Genomic DNA, 16,068 nt, shown 5'->3' on the forward strand with positions numbered 1-16,068 from the left:
GGGGGGGGAGAGGGTGAAGGGACGCGACGAGCATGATTCCTCGCGTAATCATAATTATGCGGATTTCCTTTCTTTATCCATGTATGTGTATTTATTTATAATATTTATATCCATAATGATGTATGTACGAGTAAGAGATCAAACTTTGCATTGTCGCTTAAATAAAATGAGAAGCCACGTTAATATCCTAAGAACTTAAGCATAAACTTACGTAAAACCGGAGCAGACGGATGCATGTATATTGGTGTATCTTGTTCTGTCTGCGTACGTGTGTGCGTGTGTATGTGTGTACATACGTGAGTGCGTACGGATGTATGTTTTTAGGTTTGTTTGACAATACGCATTTCACAGCGGCGGTACAAAAGCCGAGACGATTTGGCCGCTGCGAAACATCCGTCAAAAAACTCGAGAAAGACACGAGCGAATTCGTGATGAGGAGAAAATTGAAGAGTTCGTGTGCAGTGCGGAAATACGCGATGTGAGGGAGGGAGGAGGGCGAGCCCATAATTCCACCGAAGTTGACTTTAACCATGAAGTCGCATCTAAAAATAACGTTTTACGTATCATGAGCCTGCGCCTTCATTCTCGCGCTGAAATCCTTCGGGTAGGAATATTCCGTAATAAAAAGGGCAAAAGCGTCACCGACGTGGAACGTCGTTGTTGTCGGCCATGCATAATGCAGAATAATATCATCGACAAAAATGTAAAATTCGTACACCCAGGTAAGGTACGAAATAAGAAAGAAACGCGCAATGCATAAATGCGAGCGGCAGTAACGTGAAGAAAATCAAATGTGACGGGAAAAAAATCGTCTCCTCAATCGATCGCGGCTTTCCTCGAAACTAAATGCCACAAAAGTTCCGCGGAGTTGAATCATTAATTTATCCTAGCGAATTCAAGGTATTCCCTACAATTCACGGAATATTAAAGAACGATATATTATAATTCTCCATTTCGCGGAATTACAAATAATATAAAAATACATTTTTCCCCGATGTAGTATCAAATCGCTAATTATTTAATAGATCTGTGAAAAGATTTTTAAATTGGAGAAATTATCGAATTCCCTCTCTTTCTCTAATCCGTAATTTCATATAAATTTCATAATAAGCTGCTGAAAATTGTAACATTAATAACAGGTTCGGTACAAAGCGCATGTTTTCCCTTTGAATAACGCTAGGATTAATTAATTTATACGTCCGAAATCACGTCCGGACGCGTCGCAGCGGCGCGAATAAAACATATCCTCGTACGCACAACACTGACAACTTAAAATATAGGAAAAGTCTTATTGTCGACTAAATAAAACGATAACCGGAGAGACGTGTTATCGTAAATTAAAATGAAAACGCCCTGCTCCAGGTATGGGCATCAAAAGGGCACGAGAGGTGCGTGGAAAGGACATGCGTGCAAACGAATAATGACCAGTACGTATGCGACGCGCGTACCTGAGAGACAGAGAGCGTGTACGCATTTGTATTATGTGTGTGTGTGTGTGTGTGTGTGTGTGTGTATGTGTGTGTTTTGATGTACGCGTGTACCTTCGAAACCACGCAGGTAATTGTGGCAGCATTCTTCGTTCCGTTTGAATTTCACTTTTCTCGCGAGAGAGAGAGAGAGAGAGAGAGAGAGAGCTTATGTACACTTGCAGAAATTATCATTGCACGGTGGCCGCACTGCACACGTCACGTTGTGTGACGATATATATTAATCGGTAACACAGAGACATCTTACCCTTCTTTGTAACATATAAAAAAAAAATGCTCTGCAAAATTATATCTCTCAAGAACTCGCGCCCTCTCGTTTGCGATCGAAGTGGAAAATATTTGGCTAGGAACAAACGTAGGCAGACGTAGTTCGCGCAATTAAGATCGCCCTGGAGTTAACTGGGACTGCAGTCGTCATTCTCGACGGGATTAACTCTTACGCGCGCACTGTGCATTTTCATCGGAGATCTATCTCGCAATTTTTACAACGAGAGCGTAATATAGGTAACAATATACCATTCAGTCGGAATTGCGTGAAAGCGCAAATTTTCGAAAATAAAACGTACCCAACATCTTGCGATACAAAAGATGCCGTGCCCAATTGTCGTGATGGAGCCAATTAAAAGCGAATAAATACACTTATAAAACGTCTTCTCTTTGTCGCGCTGATGATTCGAGAGCTGCGAAATACAGTAAAAAACAATCTTAGCTTTCAAATCTAAAAAAAAGCGATCCGCTTTTTATTAAAAATAATTCGCCTCTGATCTCACGTTAAAAAAAATTAGACAATATAAAATTCAATAATCTAGCGTTGTACATGATATGTGAAAAATGATCTATAGAGATGCAGCGGTCATCTCGCGTTCTCTCTGAACCCGCGGCTTGCAAGTGTGATCGATACACCAAGGGGGGGAATAATGCAGGACGTATTAAAATGATATTGATCTGTAATTCCTCATGCTACGGACTTACGGATTAAGAGTATAAATCTCGGATCACAATTTGTTATCGCTGCGCGACGGCGACTCGCAACTACGTATAGCTATCACAATGTTTTTCGCCGCGACACCGCAATAATTAATTAACACGCACTCCGCTCAGCTTTCCAGAATACTAAAGCTGCAGCGTTAGCCTGCGATTATGCGCTTCGATTATGCTAGGAACAAAGCGACAGTGACATTACACAGTAATTATGCCATGAACTTGTTCCGCGATGTATACACTTTAGCGGTAAAAAGGTGCGATGCGAGCGTTTAAAGGCTACAGATTGTAAACGAACGTGGGATTGCGTGTGCACGTGTGTGTGTGTGTGTGTGTGTACGTATTTTGTGTATATGTTTTCGTGTGTCGCCGAGCTTTTTTTTTCTCGCAGGCACGTACATACGTAATCTATATAATACACTCCGCGAGCTAGGAAACAGTGTCCAACGCAAAATCCATTTTGGTTACGGTAAAAACTTGAGGCTTTGCCTGGTCACCAATAACATACACGGTGACCAGAGGAACAACGATCTATAGAATGTTTCGTTGGGTGCGAAATAAAAGACACTGCGGGCGCACCGACCGGCCGGTTGATTTCCACCCTGATTAACACGATGTTTTTTTTTTGTCCTCTTCGTTCTACGTCTCTACGGCTACGGTCTACTAAAAGGGCGTAATTGCCAACCAGAGAGCCGGGAGCTGAACGCTCAAAAACTTCCGTATACCGAAATAGAAATTCTTATTTAGTCGGCAATCTCTATTTCGGATTAAGAAGACAATTTTTTTCAGTTGAGATCTAATCTCTCTAAATTTGACTTTCGAGAGTTTTTTTTTGCTAAAAAAAATCCTCGAGCGTCCAGACGCGGTCCGAAATCAACCACGCCGTCGGCGCGACCGGACCTCAGGCCTCCTTTACGCGCGCGATTTTCTTTGCTGCGTGTCACAACACGATAATCGACAGATCTCAGGCACAGGTAATTCGAAACAAGTGAACGTTTTCTAAGGGTCACTTCAAGTACGATTTTACATTTCCAAATAGGGAATTGACACTTAACGTCAGTCGATTAGTATCAATATCATGATTGTCAGCTATACTTTATTATTTACAGTTCGCTCGTGACGCCGCCAATTTTGACAGGTGCCCAAGCCCAGATACATGTAGATCGAGATACAAACGAAAGTTGGTCATAGATTTAAAAGGGGCCCCGGAGTTTTTCACTCTATAAAATACGCGTGGTCACAATTATCGTGCTGTGACAGAGATAAAAATCGAATTGCGTAAACGAGGATGGGCGATACGCGATCGATTGGTCGTTCCCTTCGGCGAGGAGGGTCGCGATGAGGAAATAAATATATACAGCGAAGAACACGTTGTTCTGGTCGCTAAAGAAAGAAAAACAGGCGTTAAATCTACTTTGCTAACCGACTTTGTTCTTCGCACTTATTTTCTCCTTCTTATCAGCTATATGATCATTACATTGTCTAAGAGCCCGGTTTCATCGCATGACGCTAACCGCGATCGATCCGATTCTCTTTCTCCGCTTACATGCAGGGTTTGTTATCATTATCGCGCTCTTATCTGTTCGTAGCTATATGAATCATTCTTTCTGTTTAATGAAAAATTGCCTTATCTTGCAGTTGATTTAACAGAAATTGAATTAAATACTTGGTTATACTTACAGGCACGTATACTTATGTAACGTCTCTAAAACTTTTGAAAAATGTTTTATTTAAAAGGTTTTGTTTTCTAATTAACTGGTGTCCACGATTCAGGAAACAGAGAATCAGGCGAATCGAGGCTGAGGCCAGCCGATACACTTGTGCCGGAGAAACCGATCCTATAAATTCCCGCTTAACTATATGACTTAATACAGTGGCTTTGTTCTAATTCGCTCGAACAAGTACCTCTTATACCTGCATCGTTCGTTGCTACGCCGCGCACGTGCCGCGGGTGTGCGGACCGCAGGTAGCGTGGAACATTGCTGCAATTACGCGGAATATTCCAAGCTACCTGGGAATTATTCTGGGACACAAACGTCGACGAACATTCGTTTGACAAACGCCCATCGTTTGTTTTTTTTCCTTTTTTTTTTTTGACGACTAGTCACCGCGAACTGAGCCGCGATCGCGCGTGAGAAAAAAAAACCCGTCCGGTCCGCGGCGTGCGTGAAAAATCTCCGACCCCCAAAAATTCCGTTGGACACGCGCGCGGTTGGCTAAACCGGTTGACGACCCTCGGATCGGTCGTTAATCGCCGATCGATCGCGCCGGGCGACTCGCGAGAGCAATTTTCCACGCAATTTCCCCGGAATAACCCGGCTGCGGATGGCATATCCATCGGATAGTGATAGATTATTACAGAATAACTGGTTGCATTATGGAATAATCCGGCGGTTCTTATAGAAGTCGTAAGCGAGAGTCCATTATAAGACGAGATACGCAAACGCAACGCTGAACTCAGCAATTTGACGTGAGTGAACGTAAATTATATGTACATTACGTCTAATATACATACACACACGACTTGTCATCCTTCGGTCATTATGGATCGTCTCAAACAAGAATGCTGAATAAACAAAAAAATTAATTCTACACGGAAAGAACAATTTTGTTGAAAGGTCTAAAAATTTTACTAAATACAGATCTGAAGATAATTTTTTGTTGAATTATCAAAATAATTTGTTGGAATGTTAAAACTGATAAGCATTGCTATAAAATATTTTGATATTCTAGCATTCATTTTGACTTTCGCACAAAATTATTTTGATTATTGAATAAAAATTTCATTATTGAACAAATTTTCAAATCTGGATTCAGCAAAATTGTTCTTTCCGTGTATATATAGAACCAATCGTTAAAATATAAAAACAGCAAGAACTAAAGGAATAAGGATGTCAAACGTGTGTATGTATATATATATATATATATATATATTGCGGACATAAGGAAAACGAGAATTCTTGTAAGAGTCAAATTTTCAAACAGCACAATAAGCCATTGACAATTCTCTCGAAAGACCTTATAGATTTTTCCGAGACGAGTATCGAAAGGATGCGCATCTTTAGCTTCAAAACGGTTTCGCATCGTCGCGTGGGAAAGTTCGCAAAGAGAACGAGAACGAAGAAGTCTCCGAGTCTGGTACGACGGAGATTTTTCACGCGACGCGACTCGGCCCTCTCGTTTCAAGCGGCGACCATGCAGTGCACGCCGCCGCGGCGGCGAAGCGCAATTCGGTCGCGGATGAAACGATTAAGGAGTAAGGGACGGGTCACGAAGCGAAAGGGTTAAACGCGCTCAACGAACGCCGAGGCACCTGTTCGCCACGTGTGTGTGTGTGTGTGTGTGTATGTTTATGTGTATGTATGTGTTTCGTGTGCAGGGCGTGCGGTATACGCGCACGCACACGACGCAGTAGTACATAGGTATGCTAAACGCGCGTCCCTAACGGTTAAGTTTACGAAAAATTCTTAACTATCATACAAACGCTTACGCAATTATATATAGTACATGTACATCGTTACGTTAAGAAACGTGACACAGTCTCTCGTCGTTTTTTTGTCCCGCGCGCGCGGTCGCTCTTTCTCTCCCCTTCCTTCCTTCCTTCCTCTCGCCCGACTCCGGTTTTCCTCTCTCTCGTTATTACATCCGCCGATTCTTCCGCACCGACTCGGCTGAGGGATCATTATTAATCCTGAACCGATATAGCAGATACAGAGGTCGATGTTTTTTAATTCGAAAATTCGGATCTTTCGTTTATTCTCTCGTGCCGCGTGCGCAAGAAGCGAGCTCGCGTTTGGCTAGTTCGATGCGTCTCTCGCGCCGATTTCCCGTCAGACACATTTCACGCGCTGTTTATGCCTGTGGTTAAAGAAATTTACCGCGACGATTCGTTCCCCCCCGTCTCCCCCCCCCACCCTCCTCTGAGTCGAAGCCCGCGATCATCAGGCTCGGATCGGCGAGATCGCCGACGATATCCCGAATCGCGACGAGCCTCGTCGAGAATTCCAAGCGCTATTATAAATCCCACATACTGAAATTACACCGCCATCAGCCGTTTCACGATGCACGATGCACGTTTCTCGTTAAATATTCATGTCCGAAATTAATAATTTAAACGACGCTGTATAACGGATCATCACTCCGCAAATATCGAGCGATATTATACTTAATTACATTAATCATTAAATGCATTACCGAAAGCGAGTAAATTAGAAATTTGCTTCACCACGGAGATCGATCTAAAAAACGAGCATGGTATAATCTAATTGTATTTTCTTTTGCGTCGAGAGTTAAATTTCGCCGATCGTTGAACGCCGCGGATAGAATTTTATACGCGTCTGGACGCGACAGTTTTTTTTCCTCTATCGGAGGGTGGAGGGGGAGGGGGGAATTAATCGCTGCGCTTTATTCAAAACGTTTATATTAAAATCCGAACCTCATTCGCCACATACACGTATCCACACCTAGCGCCCACGTACGTCGATTCAAAGCGTAAAACCAGTTCTCTTTGAATCGAACGCTCAGCTATAAGGTTGGTTAAAAGAGAAAATCACGAGCGCCTGCATAAAGGCACGTAAAGTTTTTCTTTTCTCGGATGGTTTGTTGGACTCGGGAACACATACCGTTCTCGCGAGCTGAAAAAGGTCGCCGGAATCGCCGCGCGCGAATTTCGTGAGCGCCCCCGCGCACTTTTCTTTTTCAACGAAGGAATCTGCGGAAAAAAATCCCAGACAATTGCAACGCGTCCCACCAACCTTCGAGATTCGCGCTTGCTTCGTGCGTTACAAAGCTCAAAGCTCGTCGCTTGTATCTCGTCGACGTCTCGGAACGTCGTCGTGTGAGCGAGAGACCGTCGTTAAACCCGAAGCGCGGAAAGATGAGAAAAAGAGGAAAGACCGATTATTATTATTATTATTATTCGTGTGCCATCACACACACTCCCGAGGAATGATTTCGAACACGGACTTCGCGCAATCTTCCTCGAGATCGCGCGGAGCGCCGGCGACACGCGAATGGCTCTCTGTGCCCGCGTGTGAAGCTGCATGCAGCGACAAGAACCGAAAGAGCGCGTAAACGTGAATTACCGGTTGAAGAGCGGCGAGGAGATAAATTAAGTCAGCACAACCGTCGTAAATAGCGGACTAACACGTTGAGTGGTCACATTGTTGCGCTCTCGTTCAGGCGTTACCGATTGAACCTCATTAAGACGGTGCAAATACAAAAGTTCGTACATAATTTACGCCAATTAGTACATCATACATCGTGATTCTATGCAGCGTTTTGAAAAACGCTTGAGTTTACCGCGCCGAAAAACTATAACGCGCGACCATCGTAAAGGACATCTGCATCCATATTTAACGAGAATAAATTAAGGAGCCGTTATCTTTCGAGAGTGTATTCTGAAAATGTGAACCAGAGGTGGAATAAAACCGTTGTTAACAATTGATTACTACTCGCGTGTCGCGCGGCGCGTGTGATCTTCGATCGTTCATTACCTTCGATTAACGCACGAAATTATCCTTTACTCTCTGTATCGCGACCGGTTGTAACGTAAGCAACAAGCGTCTAAGGCATTAAATGCTCCCTCGATAAGACATCCGCCGATTAACGCGAGGACATTCGAGCCTCCTACATCAGGATATTCAATTATGTGCAGTTTCTATATACACAGCGGCGCTTAAGTGCCCCCGCATAGAGGACGACCGATGATGCACGGGTAACGGTGTATCGTTGGCATAAATTAGCAAATCGCCGGTGCACTCCGCGTGTTAATTCGCGATAATTACGCGGGGAGGACGGGGGGGGGGAACGGAGACTAGGTTTCGCGCAGATGAGCCAGTTTGCGAAAAATGCGAAGCATGGCGCCTATATATTTAACAAGCTTATCGGCAGTGGTAGCGACGATGAGACCGGTCCCAACTGATTCGCCAACTAAAGTACTATACGCGCGCGCGATCATTGAAACCGGTCGATACGATTTTCCCCGATCGATTTCCGGGACGTGTGCCGCGCAGCGACGACGACGGATCGCGATTACTTTTTCTCCGGGCTTCGCACCGATTGACGCTCGTCCCATTCTCGCACGGTCGTTCGTTCTCCCGATGAGATCAGCATTTTCCGCGAACGTCGCGCACGTCGCGATACGACGGATTCTCTCTCGATGTCCGCCGTATAATTCGTTCGGTTAACGATCAGATTGAAAATCTATATATGTTATAATATCGGCCGAGAAATTGAAAGAAGCTGTACTGCTGCACGCACTGAAATAATCGGGGCGATACTTTCGCGGAATATAAAATCGACTTTGGAGGTGAGAGGATAAAAGAAATCCAAGCTCGAAATATCCACCGTTCGTGTCACAACACGTCACAATGATCGTCTCCCGCGTTCTCCGGCGTTCGATCTCTGACCTGTATTATACTCGAAAGCTGTCTCGAGAACCCAGCGTTCTGTTCCGGTCTCGCCGAAAAGGGAACAGGTATCGACGGTAAAAAGAGATCGATTCTTTTATCTTTTATACTTTATCGTAAGTAATATATGTATATCCACTGATGCTATAATATATATCAATAATTACATATTAATATTATATTGCGATCTAAGTGTGTACGTTAATAATTGTATTATGTTAATATAATATTAATATTTAATTAAGATTGTATATTATTCACGAGAATATTTTCTCAAAGAGAGGCGACGCCTTCGAGGAAAGAGCGGGGCATCGATGCTTGTCCCTTGTACTACACCTCGTGTATTCCTCGTACAAAGGAAAAGAAGAGAGCGTCGATACTTTCGCGAGCGCTCCATCGACGACGAGATTAAACTACATCGCGCGCTTTACAAATTATTCATTCATCACCTCGATATAACATAATGTACGTGATTTTTTTTTTTACACACATATATAATATATATTTTTTTATCTACATTCGTTAGTATAAATCCCAGTACGCCTATAAGTTCCATATCACAAAGACATGCCGTTCGGTATCACGATTCTTTTTTAATCCGCCGATCGCTCCGATCCCCTCCCCCCCAACCCTCGAGCTTAATCGACTTCGCCGCTACTCGTTGCCGGCTGCCCCTTTTCGCCTCTTTACGTCTTCTCTCTCTCTCGGTTTTCTTTTTCTCGTCACACGTTTCCCTCCTTCGTCGTCGTCATAGTCGTCGGCGTCTCGTCACTCATCCACGCTCGGCTCTTACGGCTGCCCGTCCCCCGCGCGCGCACGCGATTTTGTTCGACTAAATTTAGCGATTTCGCATCGCGCCAGAGTCATCGGCCGAGCGCATTGTTCGCGGACCGCGCTCGTGTTCCGAAAGAGCTGTTCTTGGTGAACAAGATCGCCCCGGCGATTATTAGAGCACCGGGCACAAAGTAAAGCTTGAAATAGCTCGGGAAAAATTGGTGACAACGGCAAGACAGGAAGTGGTAATTAGAGCGCATTAGCGTTTAACGATGGATGGCATATGTAGCGAGGAAGTGATGCATGTTAATGATTTCTGTACTGCGACCAATAATATATTTGCACTTGAATGAAATTACATAATAAGAGATCGCTTACCGGCTTGATAAGAGTTTTCTATTTTTTTTTTTTTTTTTCGTACAGACTTTCTCTCGTATAAATAAATAAACATTCGCAAAATTTCTTCTCGATTCCCGAAAAGAGTTATGTATAGTGAAATGCGTTTTGTTTCTGACATGCTTCTAAAATATCCACGAGACAATCGTTGTCGAAAACAATACATTAAAATACATAAAATCGTTTGTTTCTTAAATTAATAATTAATTAAAATGTTCTCAATTCGTACGGTTTACAATTTACAATCTCTAATGGATAATTGATACGTGATAATTGATGCTACGAGTGTACTTGAGCGGCTTTTACATAGAAATTGACTCACATTACGTAAATACTGTATCGTTTCGATTCTTTAAAAATTGTAAAAAAAATTTATACAGTTTAACAATTTACAGTTTCTAATTTCTAATGGATAACCGACACGTCAATTGATGCTGCGAGTGTACTTGAGCAGCTTTTATATAAAAATTGGTTCGCATCGCGTGAACACTATCGCGTTCCTTTCTTCGAAGATTGTAAAAAAAAAAGTCTGTTTCCGAGTTTTCCACATATAAAAGCCGTCCATTCATGGCAGGATCTACGAGGTATCCGATAATAACGCGGAACCAAAGCGGCCGCAGGACAGTCGAGTCGTTCACCCCGCGGTGAGAGCACGGGAAAGTCTCTTTTATTTTCGGCCATGCGGGGTCTTTGTCGTGTGTGATCCTTTAAACCGGATTTCTCGCTACGCGTATAAGACGCGCGGTCCGTATAAGAACTAACCGTACATACCGTCTCGCGGGAGAAGGAGGGATGCAACCAAAGGGCGGATGATGATGCGTGAAAAACGCGACTGTCATATCTCCCCGAGCGAGAACCGCGCTGGATGTAGAAAGCCGCAACTGGACGCGGGGCGTTTTCGTTCCTGCCGATTAAACGTTATACGCAGCCGCGAATAATGGGCACCGAGAATGCACGAGGGGGGAATTAACCCAGTTAGCCCAGAAGAAGCCAGAAGTTAATAAACGCGGGCGCGATTCTTCCCGTCGCGCGCCGTTCATCGCATCGGATTAAACGCTGGAGCGTCGTAAAATAATGCACGAGAGGATACAACGCGCCAGGTACGATATTTTCCCGGCGTTTTCCCGCGCGGCGGTGAACCGGGGGGGAAAAACGCCGGGAAACTCGCATTCAATCAAAATTTCCGCTTCAGAATTGACTGAACTTCTGAGTTCGGTTGAAACCGTGTAATGAGTGTTCATAATTCATCACTAATGGATTCGTGTAATGAGCAATTTGATGCAGAGGGAGGCAGCACCTCCTCGTATCTATCTCCTACAAAGAGCCGCATAAGATCTTTAATTATAATAGCAAAAAAAAAAGATAATAAAATGCATAATTAATTACAATAATTAAAAGCTCGTGTCGTCAAAAGCATTTAAAAAAATATTTTTTCGCTCCATTTCAATGATCGAATGAGATGCAGCTGAAATAATAATTTCTTAACGGAACCCGTTCTAATCGGCAAACACTAATATCTAAAGCAAATACAAATAATCTAAACACATACGATACAAAAGAATTTACAAAACGAAATTACAACAAAAAAAAATTTGTAAAAACTACAAAACTGTACAAAATCGCATCGTCACATTTGTACAATGTTCTTCCTCGTGAACGATTCGATTTGATCGATCTAAGCGCGACAGCAATTTCAAGCGAGAATCCAAGCGCTTTTGCCAAGTACGTGCAACGAATCGGGACGTATTGATGAACGGGAAAAATGCATCTCGGATGTATTTTCTTTCGGATCACAGAGACGACGGCGCGTCTTTATGAGCAACGGTAAACTATTCCATTCAGTCGTGCGCTTCTTCGTCGCGTCTATGGCGAGCGAATTGCTACTGCCGGCCGCCGCCGTCGTCGTCGTCGACGACATCGCGACACGACGATACATCTGACGTGCTGCCTCACGTACACGACTTATCGAGCCGTCGCGGTTTCCCCGGGCTTCCCTTGGCACAATGACCTCCAGGTCGCCCGCAACGACTCTCGCGCGCGACTCGCGAAAGACGACCGTGCATTAATTCATAATTTCGCGAACCGAGAGACTCATGTGAATGTTAAGACAATCGACGATTTCGTTTGAAGCCAGCTGACTTCTGTTTGCGTTCGTCAGTCCAACACCGCCTTATCTCCGGGTGAAATCGATTGCGTGTCGCGGGGAGAAAATACGTCGCGCCGATGAGGCGGAACAAATGACTATTATGCATCGCGACAAATCTGACGGTTAACATTTGCACAAGTGCTTTGCACTTACTCTCCGTCCCGTCAACTGCGTTCGATTTGTTACACGGACTTGACGCGTTCTTCGAAAAATTGGATTTCATGCTTCATTTCGTTTCGTCGTTTCGGGATAAAATGTAAAGTCTAATTTTACAAAGGGCAAAGCACAACCGAGCGATGAATGAGTGCCTCGTACAGTGTTGGCGTCGTATATCGAGTGTCGAGAGATCGTCCTCGCAAATTTCCGGCGCGTTTCGAGACTCGTTGAAGGAAGAAAGAGATCCCTTTGAGTCCACAATTGTATATTTCGCAAAAGACGAATGTCTTGGAGACGCACAATCGCGTATCGAATCGTTTCATACTCTTATCTACAAGGATTTCTGACGTTTTGCTAGAATTCTTAAGATATTGTCGTCACACGGAAAAATTCGCCTCTCGCCGAGAAGCATACCGACCGCGTATTTTCATGGCGCAGCGGAGGTATAATGTCAGCGGGATTGAATCCCGGAGCGGACCAGAGAGCAACGCGGGGCGACGTCGCCGTGGGCTGAAGATACCATTTCGTGGATATAACCGAGCAACCTTGTAGCGCCAGGCTAGCCGTGAGGCGCGAAACCAGTTATTATAAACACAAGTGGCGAATCCACGAAAATCTTTCTTCGACATATCGTCTTCTTTTATAGCCTTTCGATTTCTTGATACGCCAAATAATTCAAGAGGAATATTTTCATACACTAGCAAACCAAAGAAATATCGCAAACGGACATGAATTTGATAATTTTAACTTATCAAAATAATTATATCTGTTGTTTTTTCTTGAATAATTCCAATATTGGTGACAACGCAGGAATAACACTATCTAAATTAATGTTTCTGTAATATTCGGAGTCCAATGTCTGTATCGCTCAATCGTTTTTTTTTTTTTTCTTTGAACTGCGCAATCTTTCTCGGATAATGTTAATTTCATCGATAAGGTCCAATGCTCGCTTTTTTAAGAGAAGGAACATCTCCCTTCTCCCAATCTACGAAGCGGCGCATTTCATAGAAAATAGAATTTCACCTCTTTTCACCAAATTATAACTGGCTCGCATTAGAACCTCATTCGCAGCCAGCCGCGGCGACCGTAGAAACGCGACGCGCGTGAATCACAGCGAAGTAACCGAGATCGATGGATGTGACAGCTACCCACCCTTTTGACCGCAAGTAACCCTCCTCGACGCTACGTCGGACGTCGCCCGAACGGCAGGCAGCGAGACACAGCCGGAGTTTCACGTTAGGTGATCGGGATCGGATCATCCTTATCTTTTTACGTTACCCGCTTTCCCTTCCGTCTGCGAGGAAACCGCGAGATCGTTTCGTGAAGCGAGCGAAGTGAACGCTCGCCAGTGGCAATGCCTAGAACGGCAGCGAGCGAACGAGCGCGTCGAAGGAAGGAGAAAAGGGCGCCCGGCGTCGCGTCTTGGCCTATCGCCTCAACTCCTCGAGGATCTCCTGGATCCCCGGTTGGAACGAGAGCACCAAACGGCTGGAGCTACTCGAGGAGCCGTGGGAGCCGTAATTGTCGTGCGACGCGCCATTGTTATTGTGCTGCTGTTGCGTCTGGTGCGTCCGAGCGCGCTGCGACTTGCCGGTCGTCGCGCCGTCGACGGAATTGAGCGACTGATGACTGCTACTCTGGTTCGATCGGTGGCTGCTGTGCAGCTGGGACTCGGACAGGTAAGACCCGAGCGGGTAGGGATCGAAGATCGTCACCGGCAGCTCGCTTGCGCGCTCCCTCTGCTGCTGACGCTCGGTCTTGCTCACGGGAATGTCACCGCTCGCATTGTTACCGCTCTGCAACTGATTGTTCGTCTTGCTGGAGCTCCTGCTGCTGACGGAATTGAGCGACTGGTGGCCGCTATTCAGTCCCCCCGTCGTGGCGCCCCAAGTGCCGCCGTGCAGCTGGGACGCGCCGTAGGCCGACGAGTAGCCCGCGTAAGCGGACACCACGTCGTCGACCAGACGGTTTCCCCTCTGCTGACCCGTCGTCTTGCTCGCGGTGATGTCATCACTGGTGCAGTTATTGCCGCCCTGCAGACTGTTGGTCTTGCTGGAGGAACTCCTGCCGCCGCCGCCACCGCCGCCACCGCCGCCGCCGCCGCCGGCCCCACCGGTGATGGAGTTCAGCGACTGGTGGCCGCTGCTCAATCCCCCCGTTGTGCCCCAAGTACCGCCGTGCAATTGGGACGTGGTGTACGAGTAACCCGCGTAAGCCGACACCATGTCCTCCACCAAGCGGTTCCCCCTCGTCTGCTGGCCCGTCGTCTTGCTGGTCGCGATGTCCTCGCTGGTGTTATTGCTACTCTGCATACTATTAGTCTTGCTGGAGCTCCTGCTGCCGGACGCGGAAGTTCTCAGGTTGGGCCCGCCGCCGCCGGTGGTCGGGGGTTGCGCCGACGTCACCGCCGGCAGCGTGTCGTTCTTGTCTGCACCCGGTGGCCTCGGTAATCGGCGGCGCAGCCACGGATGCCTCAGCGCCTTGTTCGGTGTCATCCGGCACTCCGGCTCCCAAACGAGGCATCGCCTGAGAAAGTCCAAAAACAGCACGTCGTCGCAGCCCTTGAGGGCGCGCTCGAGATCGTGCGAGCCCGGCGGACCGCGCAGCTTCCCTCGTCTCGATAGACCCCCGCTTAGCACTGTCGTGCCGTCCGGCATCGCCGTCGCGGTGCAGTACTTCGGGTAGCCCTTCGAGCTGATGAACTGACGCGATCGCTTCGAGTTTTGCAGCAACCGCTGCGGCGGCATGCCCAGCATCTCGATGATGCACGCCAGCTGGTCTGCCTCGTCCTCGCCTGGCAGCAGCGGAAAACCGGTGAACAGCTCCGCCAGGATGCACCCGAGGCTCCACATGTCGATCGGCATCCCGTACCTCGCGCCCAATATCACTTCCGGCGCGCGGTAGAAACGACTCTGAATGTAGGTGTATACCCGTTGATTCTCGTAGCAGCTGGAACCAAAATCTATCACCTGCAACACGCAAAACGATCTCGTTAATTTGCTGAAATCGATGCAATTTAAAATTGTACGATTAGTAATTGTACTATATTAAATGGATAACACGCTAGATTGGGAAATATATATACTTCACCCTGGGTGTATAATAAATAAATTCTTTCGGCTGATTGTTTGGAAAATAGTGAGCGATATTGAAATAGAAATTTCGTTTTTCGAAAAAAAAAAATTGTTCATTTTGAAGAGGAAAAGGTGGAATATTTGTTGCAAAATATGGAATATCTAGAATATATAGAATCTGAAATATTTAAATTACAGAATTACGGAAATTTTGCTGTCGCAGCTCAAACGTGTCCTAACCCGACACGAAAAGAACAATTTTGCTGAATCCAGATCTGAAAATAATTTTTGTTCAATAATCAAAATAATTTTGTGCGAAAGTCAAAGTGATTGCTAGAATATCAAAACGTTTTATAGCAATGCTTATCAGTTTTAACATTCCGACAAATTATTTTGATGATTCAACAAAAAATTATTTTCAGATCTATTTTTAGCAAAATTTTTAGATCTTTCAACAAAATCGTTCTTTCCGTGGACGTCAGGCCGTAACTACGTACACGAGACACATTCATTCGTGAGAATCGATCAAGTTCGCGTATAAAGCTCGGGCTTCGTTAATAATTTCTGCGCGCAAGAGGCAGTATAGAACGGCGAAACGGGATGCACCCCGGTTACACACGCGCGCGCACACACGAATACCTATA

The 16,068-nt window shown here is 45.4% G+C and overlaps 1 protein-coding gene across 1 annotated transcript in view; it reads right to left on the minus strand.

Annotated features, from left to right (window-relative positions):
- Window positions 1-13,777: 13,777 nt before the first annotated feature.
- LOC105451580 (dual specificity tyrosine-phosphorylation-regulated kinase mbk-2) overlaps window positions 13,778-16,068 on the minus strand; it is a 39,254-nt gene continuing 36,963 nt past the window's right edge. Inside the window, exon 2 of the mRNA XM_011692128.1 lies at window positions 13,778-15,319. Within this exon, the coding sequence (XP_011690430.1) occupies window positions 13,778-15,319 (1,542 nt within the window). The remainder of the gene's footprint in view (window positions 15,320-16,068) is intronic.

The sequence above is a fragment of the Wasmannia auropunctata genome, unplaced genomic scaffold (assembly GCF_000956235.1).
Source record: "Wasmannia auropunctata unplaced genomic scaffold, wasmannia.A_1.0 LD336050.1, whole genome shotgun sequence".
NCBI lineage: Eukaryota > Metazoa > Arthropoda > Insecta > Hymenoptera > Formicidae > Wasmannia > Wasmannia auropunctata.